Here is a 26,467-nt window from a genome sequence, read left to right as displayed (position 1 = left end):
TTTGTCCTGAGTCCAGCCACCAGTGCAAACCCTTATTGCACACAAGTAAAGGCAATGAAGACACTAACCGCTGCTTGGAACTAAGATTAGCTGCACTAGTGCAAATCACAGTTTAACAGTTTACCCCGACTAAATTAAGGGTCTGCACTGATGCATCCACTCCAGTGGCAGGAATTGAGGCATGTCCCCAGTGTAGATAAGGCCCAGGAGTTACTGTTTGTAAGGAGATGTCCTGCTGAGTCCTATTTTACCAAATGTTGCTACCCACTTTTCTACACCATCCTCTTCCACAGCAGAGCCCCATCTGCAGTAGGTGGAAAAAGGCTCATCAATGATGTCTATCTACTTAAAGCTGGGAGAAAGTGGAAGATGAATGATATAAACCTGCAGGCACCAGAGAATGAGCTGAAAAAAAGGATGGGAGAGGACCACATATCCAAGAGAAGAGTAAGACCTGCAGTGGTTGCTCTCCCAAAAAGAAAAGATCCACACCCACTGGAGGCCAAATGCACGAGGGTTTCAAGGCAGGAATATCTTTAGCTCACTGGGTCAGCTAGTGTAGTGTCTCCGGCCCATTCATTAATAATGCATGCATCTGGAAACAAGGGGTTCAAAACCCAGCCATGGGTCCAAACGACATAGCACGGTCATGAAAGAAAAACCTCGAAGTCCTTCCTAACCAGGATAAATAAATCACAGCTTCAGGAAACAGTCTGTCCATATATGCAGTGACACTGAACTTATATCCAGGACTTAACTGGATCAGGGAAATTATCTGGTGGTCAGGCATATATACTCTTTCCCCCACACTGGAGCCCCACAGGACTGGCGGATGAGAGGTACCTTTACAGTGAATAGTTTAAGTGTTGCAGACTGGACCATTGTTTGAGTAGGGGGTGGTGCTGACCCACCTCGCCAGCTCCATGTGAGCCTCACCCCAGATATGTACGCTCACACCCACCCACCAGGTCTTAGCTCACCCCACAGCCCTTTCCCAACATGAAGTGTAGCATGGACAATAACTCACAGTACAATGTTCCCTGAAAAGCCAGGAAGATTGCTTTCTGGAGCAGAGCAGGCCCTGTGTTACTCAAACCCTGGACTTCTGGTGCTTGGGAGACCCAATGGGTGAGCTAGGCAGTCTAGCTTTTCCCCCTGGATAGTGGCATCTGAGAGCTCCTCCTCTCCTCTGTCCAGGTTGGCTCTCCTCTCTCCTGCTAGTTCCAATTTTTGTGACTTGATGGGTGTAATAAAATGTTAACCTGTATTATACTCGCAAAAAGAAAAGGAGTACTTGTGGCACCTTAGAGACTAACCAATTTATTTGAGCATAAGCTTTCGTGAGCTACAGCTCACTTCATCGGATGCATCCTTTTCTTTTTGCGAATACAGACTAACACGGCTGTTACTCTGAAACCTGTATTATACTGTTCATCCACTAGATGGCACTAGGTGTAAAATAACTTATTTAAGCTACCCTCATCCATCCTTGGCAGTGCATGAAAGGATCTTTTGATGTACAAATCTGATGTGTATCTTGCTCAGAAGTAAGCTCTGTAGTCTGTCTGTATCTAATACAGGAGCATGACGGGGGGTTCTGGTTTCTTGTCCTGCCCGATGCTGAGAGTCTGGAGGACAGATAGCTGCAGGGAACACCGGGTAAAGCGGAGGCTTCAGATCAGCTGGGCTCCTCTTGCTGAGCCGTACTGTCACATTTGTGGGTTTGTTTTTTCCCCCCAGCCCCATTCTACCTTGCACAGAGCGGTCAAAGGGCTGCAGCTGCTGCAAGATGACTCCTTTTCCTTCCTCCAAACATTGTACTGGTTTGGCTTGTACACCTGCACATGTTGGGCTAGTAGAAAAATTTCCATCAAAAAACCTTTTTGGACAGAAAATTGGGTTTTCACAAAACAATATTTTTGATGGAAACTATTTGCTTTTCTTGAGCTTTTTCAAATTTTCCTCAGAAAAGTGTTGGGTTTTTTTGGCCAGTTGGTTTATTATTATTTAGTTGAGTTGCACTTAGAAGTTCCAATTAGGCATTAGCCCTTAATTGTGGTAGGTGCTGTACCCTCATGTAATTAAAAAAATTAAAAAAAAAAACCAGTTCCTGTCCCAAAAAGCCTACATCTTAGCAGATGATGAAAGACAAAAGAAAGACAGTTATCTGTTTCCTAACTGGTGTTCTTCGAGATGTGTTGCTCATGTCCATTCCATGCTAGGAGTGTGTGCTCGCCACATGTACCAGTGCTGGAAGTTTTTCCCTCAGTGGTATCCGTAGGGGGCTGGCTCTGGCACCCTCTAGTGTGGCACCCGCATGGCATGATATAAGGGGCGCCACTGGCTCCCTCCACCGTGAGTTCCTTCTTGCTGGAATGGACATGAGCAACAAATCTCGAAGAACAGCAGTTACAGAACAGGTTGATGTAAAGCATCGAGGCCATGTTGTCCCTCAGCACTCAAACCACTCGGTTGGATAACTGTGGGAGGAAAACCGTGCAGGCTAGGCAAACCCTCCTGAGTTCTGACATTTATATGCATAACTTGCGTCCGCATCGTGCCAAGGTGTGCTCCCCAGCCGAGGTCTGAGGCATCTGATGTCAGCAAAGTTATAGATGCCCTGGCTGGGAGGAATAAAGAAAGGCGGTTGGAGAACCGGAGGAGGGCAGGATCCAGGACAGTGGCTGGAATGTCACCCTTGGGCGGACCCTCAAAATGCCTGCTTCAACCCCTGCTGGGAGCGGGAAGAGCTGGCCTGTGCCGAGGAAGAGGGCTGCTGGCTCTGATGACGTTTGTAGCCCTTGCCCTTCTTCTGGAAAGGCTCTTACCAAGGCAGCATGAATGGAGGGAGGAGACACAATAGATGCATAGCAGTGGCTGCAAACATTCCCTGTGGAAACTGAACGTGATGACGAACCCACACTATCCTTCTGGAGCGCACCACTCCCTCCACTTTCCAAAGTACTGGGGGGTGCATGTGTGTGTCAGAGACGAAGACACAGAGAAAGAGAGAGAGTGTGTGTGTGTCGCGCATTGCCCCTTTAAGTGTGCTGACCGCACCCTAGTACACTGCCTTTTAAAGTAGATCAGTAAGTTGAAACAACAGCTGCTGCCAGAAAACTTTCTCAGTCCTGAGCCCTGTCGTGTCTGTCCGTCCCCCTGCTCTGTGGAGATGGGGTACAGGGAGCGGGGGGAGGGGGACACCCTGACATCAGCCCCCCTCTTCCCCTCCACCCCCTACACAGCAAGCAGGAGGCTCCTGGGAGCAGCTCCAAGGCAGAGGCCAAGAGCAGCACATGGCAGTGGGGGGAGAGACACCTGAACTGCCCAGCAACGGGTAGTCTGCTGGGTGGCTGCTGCACAGGGAACTTAGGGGAGCTGATAGGGGGCTGCTGGCCCACCCTGGTTCCAAGCCCCCACCAGCTAGCTCCAACGGGCTGCTCTTCCTGCAAACAGTGGACAAAGCAGACGGCTGCCAAACAACATTAGAAGGGAACATTTTGCAACTTTAAACGAGCATGTTCTCTAACAGATCAGCGACGAAGCAATGAAACAATGTTAACTGGGATGATGGTAAGTGAGGAGTTACTGTACATACCTACGAACCAGGAGCATACAAGTTCTTATCAGCCCTCCCTAACTTCTGCTAACACCAGCCTTCAGTGGCCAAGGCCCTGTAGCATGAATGTACATACAGAGCCTGGACCTCAAACTGGAGGTCAGCCCTGGAGGAGGGTAAGCGTGTTCTACACCCTGGACAAGTAACTTCAAAGACTGGTGCCTTTGGTTTCAGACTAGTAAGCTAGAGGCCCTAACTGATGTGAGCTCAGAGGCCCATGCCTGGAAATAAGCTCAGCAAGCCGGAGAGGTCAGTAACAAGGTCACAAAATGTTTTCTCTCTCTCATCAGTACATGAAGGTACATGTCCTGAATCAGTCAGTCCTAGCATTTCATGCTAGGAGCCACTGAGCCAATGAGCTCACGAAGGCCATGGCTTTGTTTGACATAAGCCCAGTAAACTAGAAGTGCTGGCCAGATGACATCACACATGCCTGCCTCTAGACACGAGTCCAATCAGCTCAAAGTGATGCATGCCAGAGAGCAATCCAGACAGCACTGAGGATTGAATTTGTGCCATTTGTCTGTCATGTGTCTCAGGCCTGGTCTACATGCCGGGGGGGGGGGGGGGGGAATCGATCTAAGTTACGCAACCTCAGCTACGTGAATAACGTAGCTGAAGTCGACGTACTGAGATCTACTTACCGCGGTGTCTTCACTGCGGTAAGTTGATGGCGGATGCTCTCCTATTGACTCTGCCTGCGCCTCTAGCCCCGGTGGAGTACCGGAGTCGACAGGAGAGTGTTCGGCAGTCGATTTATCGCGTCTAGTCTAGACGCGATAAATTGACCCCTGCTGGATTGATCGCTGCCCTTCGATCCAGCGGGTAATGTAGACAAGCCCTCAGTTTGGGGCCTGGTTAGCTCCTCAGCTGCTTTTGGAGGCTCAGAGAGCACCAGTGGCCAGAGCTGCTTTTTCTGGCAGTGTTTGGCCAAGGTGTGGCTCTTTCTTTGAGATGCAGCCCTCTCTACTATTGTCCATACCCTTGTCATTAGAGACTGGATTGCTGCAACATGCTTTACTTGAGGCTGCCCCTTAGAACCAGTCAGTAACTTAGGCCTGGTCTACACTTGAACATTTTGCCAACATAGCTATATCCATGAAGAGTGTGGAAAAGAAACCACACCCCTAACTGACAGAACTATGCCAGCAAAAGCCCTACTGACAAACAGCTTATATCATTAAAAAGTGCTTTTACTGGTACAGCTTATTTTGTTAGGGGAACCGGTATACCCCAGGCTGACAAAAGAACTTTTTTTTACCAGTAAAAGTTAAGCTGCGTCTCCACGAGGAGGATTTGCTCATATAGCTATGTGAGCAAACTTTCTAGTGCACAACACTGGTGCTCGCTTGTGAAGCTGAAATATCTAGATGGGCATATACCATACCAGTGTGCTGTAACCCGCACTGGCTGTTGATTAGATTCAGGATAGAGTTTAAGGTGTGGGCATTGACCTATGAAGCAGTTAGTGGTCTGAGACCTACCTAACCCAAGAACTTGCTTCTCCCCACCTATGATATTACAGCAGCTGTGGTGAGCAGAGGTGCTGAAGGGGGAACCCCTTGGTTTACAAGTCAAGGACAAGGCTGTGAGGGCCATTTACTCTGGAACTTACTCTTCCTGGTCCAAAAAGCCCAACTTTGTGATTCATTTATCAAGCACTGGGGAGGATGACTGAGCAATACTGAGGGGGGGGAGTGGTTAGTTTTTAGAGTGGGTGAGTTAGTCTGTAGTTGATGGTCCAGATGGCTGCTTATTTGGTCATTTGTTGGGATGGGTTTGTTCTAAATGTTAAAGACCTTGCATATCCTCCAGTTGTCTGTACTTAACTTCTGTGCCAAAGGTCCCTGCGATTCTGCGTAATGCCATTGTGGCAGGCCAGAAAATTGGCAGCAGCTTTATTTAATTTCTTTTTTAAAATAGAGGTTTTTATTGAATGCAAACAAATCACACAGTCAGCCCAGCAGCTCCTGTGTTACTGATTTTCATATTAAATTCTATCTGTTTCATGATGTCACCACATTGAACATAAGGACGGCCATATTAGGTCAGTCCAATGGTCCATCTAGCCCAGTATCCTGTCTTCCAACAGTGGCCAGGTGCTTCAAGAGAATCATCAAGCGATCCATTCCCTGTCGCCCATTCCCAGCTTCTGGCAAACAGAGGCTAGGGACACTTCAGAGCATGGTTTTTCTTCCCTGCCCATCCTGTCTAATAGCCATCGGTGGACCTTCCTCATGAACTTATCTAGTTCTTTTTTGAACCCTGTTATAATCTTGGCCTTCACAACATCCTCTGGCAAAGAGTTCCACACATTGACTGTGCGTTGAGAGAAGAAATACTTTGGACTTAACTATCTTGAATAGTTTTGTATCATCTGCAAATTTTGCCACCTCACTGTTTACCCCTTTTTCCAGATCATTTATGAATATGTTGAACAGGACTGGTCCCAGTACAGACCCCTAGGAGGCACCACTATTAACCTCTCTCCATTCTGAAAAATGACCATTTATTCCTACCCTTTGTCTCCTATCTTTTAACCAGTTACCAATCGATGAGAGGACCTTCCCTCTTACCCCATGACTGCTTACTTTGTTTAAGAGCCTTTGGTGAGGGACCTTGTCAAAGACTTTCTGAAAATCTAAGTGCACTATATCCACTGGATCACCCGCGTCCGCATGCTTGTTCACCCATCAAAGAATTCTAGTAGATTGGTGAGGCATGATTTCCCTTTACAAAAACCATGTGTACTCTTCCCCAACAAATCCTGTTCATTTATGTGTCTGATAATTCTGTTCTTTACTATAGTTTCAACCAATTTGCCTGGTATTGAAGTTAGGCTAACTGGCCTGTAATTGCCTCTGGAGCCTTTTTTTTAAAAAAATTGGCATCACATTAGCTATCCTCCACTCATCTGGTACAGAAACTGATTTAAATGATAGGTTACATACCACAGTTTGTAGTTCTGCAATTTCACATTTGAGTTCCTTCAGAACTTTTGGGTGAAAGTACCGTCTAGTCCTGGTGGCTTATTACTGTTTAATTTATCAATTTGCTCCCAAACCTCCTCTAATGACACTTCAATCTGGGACAGTTCCTCAGATTTATCACCTAAAAAGAGTATCTCAGGTTTGGGAATCTCCCTCACATCCTCAGCCGTGAAGACCGCTGCAAAGAATTCATTTAGTTTCTCCGCAATGGCTTTTTATTCCTGTTATGCTCCTTTAGCATCTCAATTATCCAGTGGCCCCACTGGTTGTTTAGCAGGCTTCCTGCTTCTGATGTACTTACACATTTTTTTTGCTGTTACTTTTTGAGTCTTTGGCTAGCTGTTCTTCACATTCTTTTTTGGCCTTCCTAACTATACGTTTACACTTCACTTGCCAGAGTTTATGCTCCTTTCTATTTTCCTCAATAGGATTTAACTTATACTTTTTAAAGAAGCCTTGTGTAATGCAAATGAAGAACTTTAGCAGGAAAGTGCTAATTCTTGCAAATTTGAAGGCAAGTGGTCACTGTGTGCGATGATCAGAGATCAAAGACTCTAAATGCATTCTTCTCTCCACCAATCAAAGAGCGAGCCCACGTGGGTGGTGACCCTGTCAGATTGTTCTAAGAGAATGAATATAAATATGGCTAGAAAGAAAAATCATTAATCTCTGCACTGTTTGGATTTTAAGAGGGTGGAATAACTGAACAAAAAGACAGAGATCCCCAGAGTTATTCTGGGTAGCCCTGAGAAACTTTTGGGAAACTGGCAGATTCCTACAACTCTGCTACCATTTGGAATTCTAGATTGTGACTCACTTATACCTATATTTTACCGCTTCTCAATAACTCATTTCTTTTTCTTCACTAATAAACCTTTACTTAGTTTACTATGGCACTGCATTTTCTTTGGTGTGAGATCGAGGACGCAGTTCAGCCTGAGTTGAGTGACTGGTCTCCTGGGACTGGGAGTAACCTGGAATATTTGTGATTTTTGGTGGTAAGTGACCATTTATAACATAGTCCATCTTGCCTGGGTGGCAAGATACACTGTCATGCAAAGGGGACTGTCTGTGACACCAGTATAAGACTATTGCAGTACTTTAGGAATTCACATTTGTTACTGGCTTGATGAAATCTAATTATAGATCATACTACCAGTATAGGGTGTTTGCCCTGCTTTTGACAGTCTGCCCTGAGATAGGCACTGATGGTTGTGAGCCACTCCAGACAGCGTGGCAGTAATTACCAGAGTTGAAATTTGACCAGTGTGATAAAGTTCCTCCTCTAACTTGGTGGGTCCTGCGCTTATTGGCGGATTTTGCTCACCTCAGAGATTCACAGTAGCCCTCATTTTGGCCACTTTCATGGCTCAAATCTGCCGTTCACTCAGATAACCTCATCACTGGCCAGCATGGGAGGAAAGAGTAAGAACAATCCCCGCAGTTTCTGCTGATCCACCATGTGGGTCAGGGAACAGCTCAGAGACCTTCCCCTGTGGGGGAACCTCCTGTGTTGGGTCCGGAGTTGGGAGGTTTGGGGGGAACCCGGGCCCACCTCTACCCCGGGTTCCAGCCTAGGGCCCTGTGGACTGCAGCTGTCTAGAGTGCCTCCTGGAACAGCTGTGCGACAGCTACAACTCCCTGGGCTACTTCCCCCTGGCCTCCTCCCAACACCTTCTTTATCCTCACCACAGGACCTTCCTCCTGGTGTCTGTTAACGCTTGTACTCCTCAGTCCTCCAGCAGCACATCCTCTCACTCCCAGCTCCTTATGCACACACCTCACTAACTGGAGCGACAGCCTTTTTAAACCAGATGTCTTGATTAGCCTTAATTAATTCTAGCAGCTTCCCAATTGGATACAGGTTCCTAATTAGCTTGCCTGCCTTAATTAGTTCTAGAAAGTTCTTGAGTGTTCTGAAATAGTCCCTGTTATCTTAGCCAGGGAAAAGGGACCTGCTTAACCTGGAACTAATGTATCTACCTTCGACCATGCTCTTTTAGCCATCTGGCCTAACCCTGTCACACCAGATAATACCCCTATTTTTGCAAAAGATACCACAAGATCTTTAATGATCCCAAGTGGTCAGGACTTTGGTTAAATCGAATCCAAAAGATAGAGGGGACCGTGCTGCTGAAAGTGCTAACACAAGGCTGGGGCATGGATTCAGGATTGATCAGAGAGAATAAATGCACCTACAGTCATCAGCATTGCTACTTTTTGCAGCACCCAAGTATTTCTTGGAGGTCTCCCATAAAAACGACCATACTGGGTCAGACGAAAGGTCCATCTAGCCCAGTATCCTGTCTTCCGACAGTGGCCAATGCCAGGTGCCCCAGAGGGAATGAACAGAACAGGTAATCATCAAGTGATCCATTCCTTGTCACCCATTCCCAGCTTCTGGCAAACAGAGGCTAGAGACACCATGAATACCCATCCTGGTTAATAGCCATTGATGGACCTATCCTCCATGTATTTATTTAGTTCTTTTTTTAACCTTGTTATAGTCTTGGCCTTCACAACATCCTCTGGCAAGGAGTTCCACAGGTTCCCATCCAAGTATGGAAACAAGACTGACCTGACTTTGCTTATAAAATCTGACAGGATCACTGCCCTAGGTAATATAAATGCAGGTCATCTGACCCTATTAAAGGATGCTGTAGTGTTAGGCCAGAATTCAGGTAATCAAAAGGAATAAACGTGGTATTAAAATCCTCTTTTTACTTGAATGGATTAAAGAGAATTTTTATTTCAATAAAGAACAGTGCTTGATTTACTGTGTATTCTAATGGAAGGAATTTTTTGGTCTACAGATGTATTGTTATGGATTTCCAGAACCATAATCTTTTGAAACCAAAACACATTTCAGCTCAAAAGGAAGAGCAAGCTCTTTATGAGAGAGCAATTATGTCTGCATGCCTCAGATATAGCAATCACTAAAATTTCTGTACATTTTATGATTTAATACCTTAGAAATGTTGTTAAATCAGTACATCTCGAATATCCCAAAGCTGCTGACATTTCCCATTGTCGCTGTTTAGACCAGGGTACTTACAAGCTGGCATGTTCTGTGGATACAATTTCTCTAGGTGGCCCTTACAAAGATAAGCAGGATTTAGTGACAACTTGATGTATAAACGTGGCATGCTGGAAATAGCTGATGAACTTGGAAAGGGGCCTCTGTTGAGCAATATTGTAATATCTGTGTTCACATGGGCAAACTCCAAGCTTGTATCCAGAATTTCAGAAGTAACTGGTGGCACTGCACGTCCACTCATTCTAAACCACAAAATCCTCTCCCCCAGCTCCCTCAATATTCACTGTTCCTGGTGTAGGGTGAGATCCATTTTGATTCGCTCTAGCAACAGCTACATTTACCCCCGTTATAACTACTGTAATATCGGACTACAGCAGGATTTCAGTTAGACAAGGCAGTAACACATAGTGCCCTGAGGGCAGTAGAGTGGGTAGTTTGAGCCAGCATTCAAGACCTCTGTTGATGGTCCAAGTGGACTCTTAGGTCAACGAGGACATATAGATATGTCTTAAGACAAATCTTTCCCCTGCCCCATCTCCTCCCTCAGCCCCATCAAAAAGCTCATACTCTCCCTACCTTTCTTTCTCCCTCTCCTTTCTAAAGTACACCCACTTCAGAAGGTCTGAAGGGGTCTCATGATCCCTGCCTACCTTCCCTCTGGGCTCTAGATAAGAAATTCTCCAGATCAGCATCTTCAGTTGTTGGGGACACTGGGGCATGGCCACTAGGTAACTCGAGGGGATGGAAGACCACTAGTGTCGATGAAGCCCCCTCGCACTAGGCCCAAGTGTCCTTGGCCCCCCCCTCCCCGCCTGGAGGCACTCGCAGCAGCTATGCGTACTAGGCCCAAGTGTCCTTGGCCCCCCCGCCTGGAGGCACTCGCAGCAGTTATGCTGAGGATCTGCAATAATATGTTGCAGAGTCAGACTGCCTGAAACTAAACAAGGCCAAACAGGGCAGATATGGAAAAACAATGCTGAATAAAGCAGCTTTATGTATAGTTTAATAAATGATACAAAAAACAAGGGAACTAGCTGGTAACTGGATTGGCTGGCTATATGGATACTTAGAGCAGCTTGCTATTGGATAAGTATGCTGAAGAAAGGATGTATAAAAGCCTGTGTAACTTCCTGCTCTGTGTACAGGATTTGAGATTCTATTCTCCCTGTACCTTGTTTGCAGCTGCAAATAAACTTTTCTGCTTCTCCACCCCGTTGTGATTATTGGGTGATGCACACCGGGTAACGAACCCCTGCTGTTGTTTTGCCTCTCGGCACTGGGTGCCAGCAACAGCTTTTGGCGTCCCTGGGTGGGCGACGAGGCTGCTATTTAGCCTTGCCCGGACCCCTCCTGGAGGTCGAGGATTGCGGCGAGAACCGACGCCCAGCGTGCACCGGTGAGTTCATCGGGGGCCTCGGAGGAGACGCGATTTGATCGACCCCGGAGGGCACAACGGTGCAACGCACTCATATAGTGGAGAAGCAGCTGCGGGCGACGGTGAGGAACCGGTCCCTTGGACATAGGGGAGGAGCAGCTGCGGGCGACGGTGAGGAACCGGTCCCTTGGATAAGGTAGGAACCTTTTGAAATCCGGATTGTATGCTCTGTTGGAACCTGGGGACGCCCAGAGTTACCCTGTAGATATGGGACAGGGACAGAGCTCGGGGGTTAGGGCACAGTGTACGCCCCTAGAATGCATTCTAGCAAACTGGAAGGTATTTGGTGCGGATCCGATGACTAAGAGCCAATTAAAACGATTCTGTACAGTTGACTGGCCTCAATATCAACTAGAGGACCAGGAGTGGTGGCCACGAGGAGGGTCAATTAATTACAACACGATCCTTCAGTTACTCCTGTTCTGTCAGAGAACAAGGAAATGGAATGAACATATGTATGCGCATTTGTTTCTGACTTTAGATACTCGACCAGATATTTTACAGCGCTGTAATCTGACTCCGATTGGTTCGGTAGCAGCTAATGTTAGTCCCCAGACCCCCACCCCCACTGTAATGGCAGAGCCGGTGTCCCCTTCGGCCCCTACACCCACACCTTGTAAGTCCCCAATGGTTGGCCTATACCCCTTAAATCACCAAAACTAAAGTCGCCCAGTCTGGATCGGACAGGCGTCCGGCCACGACTATGCAGGTTTATACTCATGTGCCCTTTAATCCTGTGGATTTGGTTGCTTTCGAAGCACAGGCAGGAGAGTTTTCCACCAACCCAAGCAGGTTTATATCAGTCTTTGAGGGGTGCCTCAGTAGTCACAAGCCGGACTGGGATGATTGTAATATCCTCCTGCGAACCCTATTGTCTGAGGTTGAAAGACAACAGATTGTGTCCAAAGCAAGGGAGGAGGCGCAGAAATGGTACGACCGGGATCGTATTAATGTCCCTGACCCGGATGCACAAGTCCCCCGAGCAGACCCCAGGTGGGATCCAAATGATCATGGGGATATGACCTGCCTTACCTCCTATAAGGAGTTGCTTTTGCATGGACTCCGTCACTTGGCTGTCCGACATAATAATTGGGAAAAGCCATATGAAGTAATGCAGGATTTAAAAGGTTTCAGAGTAACAGCCATGTTAGTCTGTATTCACAAAAAGAAAAGGAGTACTTGTGGCACCTTAGAGACTAACCAATTTGAGCATAAGCTTTCGTGAGCTACAGCTCACTTCATCGGATGCATACTGTGGAAAGTACAGAAGATCTTTTTATACACACAAACCATGAAAAAATGGGTGTTTACCACGACAAAAGGTTTTTTCTCCCCCCACTCCACTCTCCTGCTGGTAATAGCTTATCTAAAGTGATCACTCTCCTTACAATGTGTATGATAATCAAGGTGGGCCATCTCCAGCACAAATCCAGGGTTTAACAAGAACGTCTGGGGGGGGGGTAGGAAAAAACCAAGGGGAAATAGGCTTGAATAGAGACTGGGAGTGGCAAAGTCATTAGGCAAGGTAACCTAAGTTAATTGTATCCAATTTGCAAATGAATTCCAATTCAAGTTTCTCACTGGAGTCTGGTTTTGAAGTTTTTCTGTTGTAATATCGCAACTTTCATGTCTGTAATCGCGTGACCAGAGAGATTGAAGTGTTCTCCGACTGGTTTATGAATGTTATAATTCTTGACATCTGATTTATGTCCATTTATTCTTTTACGTAGAGACTGTCCAGTTTGACCAATGTACATGGCAGAGGGGCATTGCTGGCACATGATGGCATATATCACATTGGTGGATGTGCAGGTGAACGAGCCTCTGATAGTGTGGCTGATGTTATTAGGCCCTGTGATGGTGTCCCCTGAATAGATATGTGGGCACAGTTGGCAACGGGCTTTGTTGCAAGGATAGGTTCCTAGGTTATTGGTTCTGTTGTGTGGTATGTGGTTGCTGGTGAGTATTTGCTTCAGGTTGGGGGGGGGCCGTCTGTAGGCAAGGACTGGCCTGTCTCCCAAGATTTGTGAGAGTGTTGGGTCATCCTTCAGGATAGGTAGTAGATCCTTAATAATGCATTGGAGGGGTTTTAGTTGGGGGCTGAAGGTGACGGCTTGGTGGTTTATTTAGCCTGTTATTGAAACTTCTCTTTCCTGTATTGCTTGTATTAATGGTATTATGCTGTGCAGTATCATGTGTCAGGGCCCTTTTGCAAAAGTTAGTAAGTCATTCTCTTCAGGGCTATCACAAAGTGCTTATGCAAAGTCCTACTGTAAAGAAATAAGTAGCCCAAGTGAGAAAACTCAGAGCCAAGGCTGTTGAGTGTTCTCAAAGGAGGGAGTTGTTGGGGACACTGGGGCACGGCCACTAGGTAACTCAAGGGGATGGAAGACCACAAGTGTCGATGAAGCTCCCTCGCACTAGGCCCAAGTGTCCTTGGCGCCCCCCCGCCCGGAGGCACTCGCAGCAGCTTTGCGTACTAGGCCCAAGTGTCCTTGGCCCCCCCGCCTGGAGGCGCTCGCAGCAGTTATGCTGAGGATCTGCAACAATATGTTGCAGAGTCAGACTGCCTGAAACTAAACAAGGCCAAACAGGGCAGATATGGAAAAACAATGCTGAATAAAGCAGCTTTATGTATAGTTTAATAAATGATACAAAAAACAAGGGAACTAGCTGGTAACTGGATTGGCTGGCTATATGGATACTTAGGGCAGCTTGCTATTGGATAAGTATGCTGAAGAAAGGATTTATAAAAGCCTGTGTAACTTCCTGCTCTGTGTGCAGGATTTGAGATTCTATTCTCCCTGTACTTTGTTTGCAGCTGCAAATAAACTTTTCTGCTTCTCCACCCCATTGTGATTATTGGGTGACGCACACTGGGTAGCGAAGCCCTGCTGTTTTGCCTCTCAGCACTGGGTGCCAGCAACACTGTTGTCTGCTGTTTCCAAGCTTGATGGAGAGGGTGGTTCTCAGTCGCAGGAGATGACAAGGCTAGTCAGGACTAGCTGCAGGTACGGTCAACCTGGCTCTGCCTCCCAGTAGACAGAAAGCTTATTTTACTGCTATCGGGCTAAAACAAGAAAGAAAATTTAGACCAAAGCACCAGGGCCCTGTGGCACCCCCCTCTTTTCCTACAGCCAGGGATCAGGGAAAACGAGAAGCCTGTGCAGTAAGCTCAGAGCACCAGGATCTTATCAGTATTCTGTGCAATAAACTCCTGCCACCATCACAATCTGTTGATACTGTACCATTCTAGAATGTTCAGGGAGGCAACCCTTTGCCCTGAAATATTTTTACCACAACGTTGAGGGGTGTCTTGGGGGCAGTGGAATCCATTTTTATTTTATCCTCTGTAATAATAAACCCACCAAAATTTCCCCTGGGGTAGTTGGGAGTTGTTGCAAACTCACTCAATCCCTAAGCAGCACAAGCTCACCTATACAACATCTCTCCTTCCACCACAGCCCCTGCAAATGCAGGTGCACCTCAGTAACCACTGTTCCTAAGGTATAGAATGGCTTCTTCATTATCTGAATATAAAATATTTAAAAAGGCTTTAAAACAAAATCTTATTTCACTATCCTTCCTCAGAACAAATAATTTTTCAAACATTTACTTTTTTCCTATAAAATGAAATGACTGATATATTACATAGAAGTCCCTCATTCCAAACTAGAATGGCATAGTGTTTTTTGATATCCCAGTTCTTGTGTCTTTAATTGTTCTATTTCATTTGCTAACAATTATTACCTTTTCATTGTTTTAAGTTCAGAATCAATGGGTGTTCTTTATTTTTGTCATTTGTAGCCACTGCAGTTATCAAGATGTTGAGTAAGTGAATCACATTTGCACTTCTCAGGAAATTGCTTTGGTCAGTCCATGCTGTGGGAAAATACATCTTCGGGGTTTTCAGTTCCAGGTTTTAAGAGAGTCCTGACTAACACAGACATGCCCAGACACAGGTAATTATCCCACGTCCAACCATCTTTTCCAACGTTTTACTGAAGGACGTCATGTACGCTCTGCCGATAACTAAGAAATAGCTGATTTGGAGTTATGCAACATGTAGGATATTGACAGGTTTCAGAGTAGCAGCCGTGTTAGTCTGTATCCGCAAAAAGAAAAGGAGGACTTGTGGCACCTTAGAGACTAACATTCATTTGAGCATAAGCTTTCATGAGCTACAGCTCACTTCATCGGATGTAGGATATTTATGTTCCAAATCTGTTAGAGTGAAACTTACCACCTGACAAGAGTGAGTCTGAGAGCTGACCAACCAACATGAGAACAATGGACATTTGTGGAGACAGCCTATGTTTACTGTCCGGACTAGATGCAGGCTGGATATTTACAAAGACAAATGAATCCCAGGAGAGTTCTCAAAAGAGAGGATAAGACACCATAGCTTGTAACTGTGTAAGAGCAGAAGAAATAGGCCAAGTGGTTAACCATTACACAGGAGTGACTAGCATTTTCTGCTTCATGAGTGTAGTCATCTCTATTGACTATTGTACATTTTTTATTATCACTATTAAATCTCAAGCATTTAAATTTAAAACATAATTACAGTAAAGTAACGTTTGTATTTTAAAGGTTTGGCTCCCATAAGAAAAAAATCCAGAACTATTTGGCCTGACAAACTTACAAGACTGGAGCTTGTTCACTCCTTGAACCAAAAGCTATTGGGCTTGTACAGTTTTCAAGCTCTGCTGGGTTTACTGGCTTCATTTGAATATGCATCATTTGTTTCTGCAATGTTGATAAGCACTGCAGAGAGATGCTCCCGCCTGTGGAGGTTGTAAGTTCCACAGGAACATAACATTCCCATAGAGTCTATTTTTGCATTGAGATCTGTCAGAGGAAGTCGTGCACAATGAAAATATTCTTCAGATATATATGTAACTGATTCAGTTAGTAATTTAATTCCCAACATTAGCAAAATTACACTCTTTTTAATGGGTACACATAGCTAAGTTTGGTTGAATAAAGGAAGGAAAAAGTCAGCATTATTGGAGAGAACAAAAGACTTAAAATTTACCTAGAGTGATTTTTTTCTCCCCACCGTCACTAATTGGCTCAAACAGAGCATGTTTGTTGTTTGCTTGTTGTTCTCTGTGATCTGCACTAACTAGCTGTTAGCGCCAGATGGAATTAAAGGTACTGGTTTTAACCTATAGAGACTAAAATGGTTTAGAAACTGGTTACTCAATAAACCACTTATGCCAATTCAACCGCTTTATTTAAAGTAAATGGAACTGGCCATATGTGAATATTAAATTGGGAGTGGGGAGGCAGGGAAATCACTGTTTGGCACATGGTAGAAGGAAACTGACTTCTAACCTTAAGGGAGGCAGAAGCAGGAGTGTGATAATGGTGTGGTAAAACGGTAAGCTAAACGAGATTGCAATTCCTTTCCCAAACGGTGCAGAAGTATACACAGGCCAACATAAACTGAACAACTTGAGGGGTCACCAGTCTGTATATACCAGGGGTCTCAAACTCAATTTGCCTTCGGGCCAGTGCCAGTCCTCAAATCCTCCCAGTGGGTCAATAATGTCACTGAAGATGGTGTTCAGAAAAGAAAACGTTTATATTGTATTTTTTATTTTGAATTTCTTAGAAATAATAAAGCTGTCATACAACTTAATACAATTCTTCGCCTGCCAGAGTTTTTAGTGTTTGCCAGACAGCTGGCAACGCTTCAGTTCTGTCAGTTTGTTGCTGTTTGGCCTCCATGACTGAGCAGTTGAAACCTTCAGGATTGCAGCAAGGTGGGCATCGGATAGTTGTGTTCGGTATTTTGACTTGTTTATATTCATTGTGGAAAAAAGTGATGCTGCCTCCATGGCTAACTCTGCTCAGCAACTAATGATGATACCTCTGTCCCTCTCCCCCTCTCCCCCAGCCAATGGGAGCTACAGGGGCAGAGCCTACAGCAGACATTGCCAGCAGTGTCTGCCTGTGACTCTCCTCCCATCTCTCCTCCATGGGCCGCAGTGGGAAGCTTATTGGGCCGCAGATGGCCCATGGGCCGGGAGTTTGAGACCCCTGGTCTATACCTTAAGTCACGCCTCAAATACTGTAGCTTTCCTCATTGTGCTCGCTATGGTCTCCAGTAGGTGAGAGCTAGCCTGGGTTGCAATGAGCCAACATTCAATTTATTACTAATCCATCTAATTTCAGCTACCTTACCATTGCCGGAAATACTCCAACTGGCCTTTAGCAGGTTGTCATCCAAGGAGAAAAAAGCTATAGTCCTCTTTCCCCTTCAGGGTTGCTTCTGTTACTTCAAAATACTTTTGTAAAAAGCCTGAAGATGGAGAATAAGCTGAAGGTCAGGGTCCAGTACTAGTACAGTTTCCATCTAACAAAGCTAGAAGTTTTCTGTGGAAAGGTCAGTTAGGGATATGCAAATATGTATCTGCTAAGTAAACTCAGTCGTAAAATCTCCTTGCTGCCAAAGCTGAAAAATGTCATTTTAGCCTCTTCACCCCATCACCTGTAGGCCAACACTTATCATAAAATGATCACTCCTCACCCTCAAATGAAACCTGCACAACACCATAAAAAGACAAGCCTAGGAATGTGTATTTGTAACTCTGCAAGACACCAAAAATCATGGCCTCACCAGAGGCACTGGTTTTATGTCTTATTACAATCTGTAACCCCCCCAACTCTCCTTTGACCTTTGCCCACTTCATTTTGAATAGTTTCTTACATGTTAACTCCTCATACTTAATCTGTTCAACCTTGCATTTAGCTAGGACACACTGATTACCAGACCTGAAGAAGAGCTCTGTGGAGCTGGAATGCTGGTCTCTCTCACCAACAGAAGTTGGTCCAATAAAATATATTACTTCAGCCAGCTTGTGTTTCTCATATCCTGGGACCAACACACTTACACCATCACTGCAAACAATTAAAGTAGCCAGTTTATTTATAGAGCCGCCACTGGCACTAGTAGGCTAAACGGATATAAAAGCCAAAAAGCATTTCTAAATACTTATTTTTGTAACTAGTAGGGATGCCTCCAAAGTACATACTTTTGCAGGCAATGTAACCAAATAAAATCCAATGCATTACAAACAGGGGGAAAAAAATGCTTCCAGTGATTGTAAGCGACACACAAACCAAACAGTGTATGCAGTGTTTCTGTAGCCATGTCGATCCCAGGATATTAGAGAGACAAGGTGGGTGAGGTCATATCTTTGGACTGACTTCTGTTGGTGAGAGAAACAAGCTTTTGAGCTACACAGAGCTCATACAATCATAGAATATCAGGGTTGGAAGGGACCTCAGGAGGTCATCTAGTCCAACCCCCTGCTCAAAGCAGGACCAATCCCCCAACTAAATCATCCCAGCCAGGGCTTTGTCAAGCCGGACCTTAAAAATATCCAAGGAAGGAGATTCCACCACCTCCCTAGGTAACGCATTCCAGTGTTTCACCACCCTCCTAGTGAAAAAGTTTTTCCTAATATCCAACCTAAACCTCCCCCACTGCAACTTGAGACCATTACTCCTCGTTCTGTCATCAGCTACCACTGAGAATAGTCTAGATCCATCCTCTTTGGAACCCCCTTTCAGGTAATTGAAAGCAGCTATCAAATCCCCCCTCATTCTTCTCTTCCGCAGACTAAGCAATCCCAGCTCCCTCAGCCTCTCCTCATAAGTCATGTGTTCGAGTCCCCTAATCATTTTTGTTGCCCTCCGCTGCACTCTTTCCAATTTTTCCACATCCTTCTTGTAGTGTGGGGCCCAAAACTGGACACAGTACTCCAGATGAGGCCTCACCAATGTCGAATAGAGGGGAACGATCACGCCCCTCGATCTGCTGGCAATGCCCCTACGTATACATCCCAAAATGTCATTGACCTTCTTGGCGACAAGGGCACACTGTTGACTCATATCCAGCTTCTCATCCACTGTAACCCCTAGGTCCTTTTCTGCAGAACTGCTAGCGAGCCATTCGGTCCCTAGTCTGTAGCGGTACATGGGATTCTTCCGTCCTAAGTGCAGAACTCTGCACTTGTCCTTGTTGAACCTCTTCAGATTTCTTTTGGCCCAATCCTCAAATTTGACTAGGGCCCTCTGTATCCTATCCCTACCCTCCAGCGTATCTACCTTTCCTCCCGGTTTAGTGTCATCTGCAAACTTGCTGAGGGTGCAATCCACACCATCCTTCAGATCATTTATGAAGATATTGAACAAAACTGGCCTGAGGACCGACCCTTGGGGCACTCCACTTGATACCGGCTGCCAACTAGACATGGAGCCATTGATCACCACCCGTTGAGGCCGACAATCTAGCCAACTTTCTATCCACCTTATAGTCCATTCATCCAGCCCATACTTCTTTAACTTGCTGGCAAGAATACTGTGGGAGACCGTGTCAAAAGCTTTACTAAAGTCAAGGAAGAACACGTCCGCTGCTTTCCCCTCATCCACAGAGCCAGTTATCTCATCATAGAAGGCAATTAGATTAGTCAGGCATGACTTGCCCTTGGTGAATCCATGCTGACTGTTCCTGATCACTTTCCTCTCCTCTAAGTGCTTCAGAATTGATTCCTTGAGGACCTGCTTCATGATTTTTCCAGGGACTGAGGTGAGGCTGACTGGCCTGTAGTTCCCAGGATCCTCCTTCTTCCCTTTTTTAAAGATGGGCACTACATTAGCCTTTTTCCACTCCCCCGATCGCCATGAGTTTTCAGAGGTAACGGCCAATGGCTCTGCAATCACATCCGCCAACTCCTTTAGCACTCTCAGATGCAACGCATCCGGCCCCATGGACTTGTGCACATCCAGCTTTTCTAAACAGTCCCAAACCACTTCCTTCTCCACAGAGGGCTGGTCACCTCCTCCCCATGCTGTGCTGCCCAGTGCAGTAGTCTGGGAGCTGACCTTGTTCGTGAAGACAGAGGCAAAAAGCATTGAGTACATTAGCTTTTTCCACATCCTCCGTCACTAGGTTGCCTGCCTCATTCAGTAAGGGGCCCACACTTCCCTTGGCTTTCTTCTTGTTTCTAACATACCTGAAGAAACTCTTCTTGTTACTCTTAACATCTCTTGCTAGCTGCAACTGCAGGTGTGATTTGGCCTTCCTGATGTCACTCCTGCATGCCCGAGCAATATTTTTATACTCCTCCCTGGTCATCTGTCCAATCTTCCACTTCTTGTAAGATTCTTTTTTGTGTTTAAGATCAGCAAGGATTTCACTGTGAAGCCAAGCTGGTCGCCTGCCATATTTACTATTCTTTCTACACGTCGGGATGGTTTGTCTTTGTAACCTCAATAAGGATTCTTTAAAATACAGCCAGCTCTCCTGGACTCCTTTCCCCCTCATGTTAGTCTCCCAGGGGATCCTGCCCATCAGTTCCCTGAGGGAGTCAAAGTCTGCTTTTCTGAAGTCCAGGGTCCGTATTCTGCTGCTCTCCTTTCTTCCCTGTGTCAGGATCCCGAACTCGACCATCTCATGGTCACTGCCTCCCAGGTTTCCATCCACTTTAGCTTTCCCTACTAATTCTTCCCGGTTTGTGAGCAGCAGGTCAAGAAAAGCTTTGCCCCTAGTTGGTTCCTCCAGCACTTGCACCAGGAAATTGTCCCCTACACTTTCCAAAAACGTCCTGGATTGTCTGTGCACCGCTGTATTGCTCTCCCAGCAGATATCAGGGTGATTGAAATCTCCCATGAGAACCAGAGTCTGCGATCTAGTAACTTCCGTGAGTTGCCGGAAGAAAGCCTTGTCCACCTCATCCCCCTGGTCCGGTGGTCTATAGCAGACTCGCACCATGACATCACCCTTGTTGCTCACACTTCTAAACTTAATCCAGAGACTCAGGTTTTTCTGCAGTTTCATAGTTGAGCTCTGAGCAGTCATACTGCTCCCTTACATACAGTGCAACTCCCCCACCTTTTCTGCCCTGCCTGTCCTTCCTGAACAGTTTATACCCATCCATGAGAGTTATCCCACCAAGTCTCTGTTATTCCAATCACATCATAATTCCTTGACTGTGCCAGGACTTCCAGTTTTCCCTGCTTGTTTCCCAGGTTTCTTGCATTTGTGTACAGGCACTTGAGATAACTCGCTGATCGCCCCTCTTTCTCAGTATGAGGCAGGAGCCCTGCCCTCTCGCGCACTCCTGCTTCCTCCCGGTATCCCACTTCCCCACTTACCTCAAGGCTTTGGTCTCCTTCCCCCAGTGAACCTAGTTTAAAGCCCTCCTCACTTGCGGAGGCTTGCGAAGATGCTCTTCCCCCTCTTCGTTAGGTGGAGCCCGTCTCTGGCTAGCACTCCTCCTTCTTGGAGCATCATCCCATGGTCAAAGAATCCAAAGCCTTCTCTCCGACACCACCTGCGTAGCCATTCGTTGACTTCCACGATTCAACGGTCTCCACCCAGGTCTTTTCCTTGCACAGGGAGGATGGACGAGAAGACCACTTGCACCTCAAACTCCTTTATCCTTCTTCCCAGAGCCACGTAGTCTGCAGTGATCCGCTCAAGGTCATTCTTGGCAGTATCATTGGTGCCCACGTGGAGAAGCAGGAAGGGGTAGTGATCCGAGGGCTTGATGAGTCTCGGCAGTCTCTCTGTCACATCGTGAATCCTAGCTCCTGGCGAGCAGCAGACTTCTCGGTTTTCCCGGTCGGGGTGGCAGATAGATGACTCAGTCCCCCTGAGGAGAGAGTCCCTGACCACCACCACCCCCCTCCTTCTCTTGGGAGCGGTGGTCGTGGAATCCCCAACCGTAGGACAGTGCATCTCATGCCTTCCAATCGGCGGAGTCTCCTTCTGTTCCTTTCCCTCAGATGTATCATCTAGTCCACTCTCCGCATTAGTACCTGTGGAGAGAATATGAAAATGGTTACTTACCTGTATCTGCGTTGCTGGTATATGGACGCTCCCCTTTCTTCTTCTGGAGGTCACATGATGCCAAATTTCTTCACCGTCCTCCTGTCCCCGCTGCGCAGCCTGCTCTGAATCTTCAGAACGTTGGGTCCATAGAAGCATATCCTGACGTTTGTCCAGGAAATATTCAGTTTCCTCTTATGCAATGCAGGGTTGATACCTGTTGCTCCAGACCTTGAACCTTCTCTTCCAATATGGAGACCAGCTTGCACTTTGTACAGACAAAGTCGCTTCTGTCCTGTGGAAGAAAGACAAACATGGCACATCCAGTGCGGTCACAACAGCTGAACACCCCCCCATCCATATTACCTTCCTTCTACGAGCTTCCTCAGGAGTTGTAGTAACTACTCAGAGAAGCCGGCAAGATGTAAGCTTGAGTGGGCTTTCCCCAGGCGAACTCCCAGGCAAACTCCCTCTGTTAGCCGCTCTGCTGGTTCGCAGTTGACTGGCTTTTTATACAGTCAGGCCCACTCTAGGCTCGCCTGGAACACTCTTCAAGTCTGGGAAAGGTACTGAGACCAAAGCTCTGCATAGCTTGAAAGCCTGTTTCTCTCACCAACAGAAGTCAGTCCAAAGATATTACCTCACCCACCTTGTCTCTCTGAGCATTCAAAGTACATTGCAAGTGGGCACTGTCTCCCTAACACAGTGACACTGAAAACAGAAAAGAGTACATGCAAGCAAACCAGTGATTAAGCATTCAGACTATATAATTTTGTAGAAAATGCATTGCAAACATGTTGGCTGCATGTTTTCAAGCTACACACACAGTACTTTGGTTTTCAAGTCCAAAACACATTACTTGCATGCTGCAGTTAGATTCAGAAGAGAGAAACTGTTAGCTAAGTGGGAGCTTGGCTTGGATAGGCTCATGACACTATCTGGCAATCACAACCTTCCACTGCTTATGGAGGGGCTGGTCTATCTTGGCCTGAACAGCTTTCTGGGATCATTTCTCTGCACTCTTCAAGGAAACAGTGTTTGATCTTTGCCTGGACATTTCTAAGCAGATCAGCCATGTTTCTCTCTCCATGTCAGGACACCTTCCCATTCCACTCTGCAAAGAGCTTTGGGGGAGGACTGCTTTGAAGTGGCTGACAGCATACAGCCCTGGGTGACAATGAGTCCTTTCAACAGCTGCCTTCTCTAAGCCTTCAGTGCCTTCATGAGCAATTTATCTGCCAAGATTCATCACTGCCTGTAATAAATTTAGCAGTCTACTACACGATCCCTAGTTACCCAGGCTTCCCAAACCATCCCATATACTCCCCATGGTATGAAGTGAGAAAAAATATGGACAGACTCACAATTGCTATGGGGAATCTATAAAGGGCCAAGTTTCACAGAGTTGTATTTATCTTTTGATGTCTGCTAATCCCTTAAATCTAAAAATGTTTATGAGTTTATCATTATTTATCAGTGACTTCAGCTGGGGTATCCATGAGTGCCATCCCTTCTACACCTGCAAGACTCACCATGGTAAGGAAGAAAAAAGTGGACAGCAGAAGACATGTTTGCAGAACTGCTCAAGACTTCCAATTCCGGAGTCTGAGACACTTGAGAATGGAGCGACCATAGGCTGGAGGAAACACAGAAGGACCAAGAGGTATACCAAGACATCACGCACCTCCTCCCACAACAAAGATGCTCCAAAACATTATGGAGCAGAACATCAGAAGGACTACATCCCAGCAGCCACTCCACAGCATGGACAACAATTCCTTTTTCCAGGGAGTAGGGCCATGCACACACACACCCCCGCTCCCCCTATCGGCTTCTTTAGGGCACCAGCATTCTCAGCAGCAGCATCCCTTCCACTATACCCCAGTGAGCAATAAGGAAAACTGTTCTGAATACACCTACACTGACCTGTGATGCAGCCCAGAGAGATCAGTAGTTATTACTGAGAAGTTATTATTATATAATAAAGTTCAATTTTGTGAAAACCATGATTTCCTTTGTCTTACAATACAGAGATTTAACCCCCCAAATCAGCAGCCCCCTTCATCCATGAACAATTCATAAACCAGCTAACTACTGTATGTGCAATAAAGTAACACTGTCTGGCTATAGCAAACTCTCAGAATGTGCTCTTTAGGCTTTGCTCAACTGCACAGCAGCGTGGTGGGCTCTAGTAACTGGCTTTGTGTCACACTGCATGAAATCAGAAAACAGCCTGTCCACCTCCACCCTAGTGGAGACATTTCTCTTCTGGCCTTGCAGATGTTATGCAAAACACAACATGCAGCAATGACAGTAAGAATATTTGGCTTGCTGAGATTGGTATCCACCAGCCCTTTGGTATGCCATTGGCATACTCCATGGTCATCCTGCACCTTCTCAGGAGACAGTTAAATCTTTCATTGTTGCAGTCCAGGTTCCTGATGTATGGCTTCATGAGCCATGGAAGGGTAGGTTGGGTCCCTGATAATATCAACCCCACCAAACTGAATATGCTGTTCTGGGAAATGTGTCCCTGCTTGCAGCTTTTCCAAAAGTCTGTATTCCTAAAGATGTGAGCATCATACACCTTTCTTGACCATCCAATGCTAATGTCAGTAAGATATCAAGGGTGATCCTCCAATGCTTGCATAACTATGGGAAAATATCCCTTTTCTCTTTATGTATATGGAGGCAAGGTGGGGAGGGGAAGGATCATCCATTTAATTGAATACATCTATTTCCCTCAAGTTGCCAGAGTCACAATCCTGTGCAGCAGGACATGCTGAATGCCCTGGCACACCTGGATGATAGCCACCTCAATATAGATTTCCCCCCACACCAAACTGCCCATCAGCCAACAATATTTGTTTGATTTGCAGCTGTTATCTCCGCTGTCATTCGTTCATTCATTCGTTATGTCTAGGTACTCCTCACTATTCAGTTTCCCTAATGCATGGCTGGCTGCTGTGGCATTGCTACAGTTCCATAAAAAGGAAACAATCAATTACCCTGTCTCTGCACCAGGCAACAGAACTCTGCCGATCTGTTCAGCATCCAGGCTTCTGATGCTGAATTAGCAGAGAGATTGAAAACCAGCACAAAAAAGTAAATTATGGGATGGACCAGAGGATACTATCGGAATTAAAAGAGGGTGGGGGAGCACCAAAAGAGGAGGTAGATCATAGCATGGGACAGAAGGAAGTGTGGAAATTTGATCCCAAACTCCACAATTCCTGAGAAGAGTGCTGATGCCCCACAGTATCCTTCCACATTTTTCCACAAGATAATGTGCTGGATGGCGGTGCAGGGGACACTGGGAACACTACCCACAGTGCTGCATGTCTTTTGCCTATACAACCTGAGACTGTATGAGGACACAATGCACCAACAAAGGCAGCCAAGATTCAACACACTGTGCCAAAATAGCTATTCTGGTAGCTGTATGCCAACAAAACTTTTGCCAGTAAAACTTTCTAGTGTAGACAAACCCTTAGTAATCCCATTTTTACAATAGCCTTACCATAATGACACAATAATGTTATTCTCATACAATGTTAAAAATTGAATGTAAAATAGTTTATCGTAGCTGACCTATTAGTCAGTACGGTACTTACCACAGTTTACTACGTAATCTCAGGAACCAGGAATCCAATGTCTTAGCTACTGGAGGCTGGGCATTACATAAGGCATATCCACTTCTGTGATTCTATTATCTGTTCCACTTAACACACTGCCTGATCATGTAGCTCTTGGGGAGTTTAAATTCTCAAACATGGCAAGGAGGATAGAGTATGCAGCAAATACTCATGAAGGGCTAAACATTAATCTGGGCCAATGTCTAACTCGGAGAATAGATGATGGGAAACAAAAGAAGAAACTGATATTCTACTGTTTCATTTGCAATCTACTGAAAATAAATTATGACTCCAAACTATTTTGAAGAGTTAATTTGAAAAGATTTTGTTTTCCTGAAGACTGGAAGCTAGCAAAAACCAGCTACAAGATCATCATCTACTGTGCAAATTTACCCACCCACCTCTGCTAACGCCCCTAAAATGGTGATCTGCAGCCACTTTGTCACTCCAGCTGGCTTTTCTGTGCAGACACTGGAATGTGTGTTTAACGGGAACATTTCACGCATCTTCAATGTTTCGGTTGTATGGATTAAGTTGATCCACTAAACATGTTCTTATAATCTATTCTGATTTCCCCATGTCTCTAGAAACTAAAGCACCCTAACAAACCACATTTGTCAGAATCTTCATCCACTGTTTAGTAAAACAACTTGTATGACACAGAACATACAAAAAACTGCCACTTAACTCAAATTGAAGACATTTCAAAAGATCTATGTGCTAAAATAAATAGTTCATCTGTTAAAATTTATAGATCATTTCCGTTTCCTCCCCCCTCTTCACCCCCAAGGGCTGTTCCTAATGGCCTTATATAAAAAACAAAACCCTGAAACTCTTTAAAAAAAAAAAAAAATCAGTACTATTATAACATATCCAGAGTGAAATCTTAAAATATAAACTAAATA

The 26,467-nt window shown here is 45.6% G+C and overlaps 1 protein-coding gene across 5 annotated transcripts in view; it reads left to right on the top strand.

Annotated features, from left to right (window-relative positions):
- LOC114018711 overlaps positions 1–26,426 on the top strand; it is a 69,189-nt gene extending 42,763 nt beyond the window's left edge. For 3 of the 5 annotated variants that reach the window (XR_006291950.1, XR_005225413.2, XR_006291948.1), the window contains 2 exons: positions 14,889–15,043; positions 23,405–26,426. Coding sequence is in view for 1 of the 5 variants with exons in the window: in XM_043550203.1 (XP_043406138.1) it covers positions 23,405–23,822 (418 nt within the window). In the remaining 4 variants the exon portion in view is untranslated. Of the gene's footprint in view, positions 1–13,911; positions 14,093–14,888; positions 15,044–23,404 lie in introns of those variants that run through there. The other 2 variants (XR_006291949.1, XM_043550203.1) reach the window with 2 other exon arrangements.
- The last annotated feature ends 41 nt before the right edge of the window (positions 26,427–26,467 follow it).

The sequence above is a fragment of the Chelonia mydas genome, chromosome 6, assembly GCF_015237465.2.
Source record: "Chelonia mydas isolate rCheMyd1 chromosome 6, rCheMyd1.pri.v2, whole genome shotgun sequence".
In the NCBI taxonomy this organism is placed as follows: Eukaryota; Metazoa; Chordata; order Testudines; family Cheloniidae; genus Chelonia; species Chelonia mydas.
The sequence above is the reverse complement of the archived record's forward strand: the minus strand, read 5'-3'. Positions and strand labels throughout refer to the sequence as shown.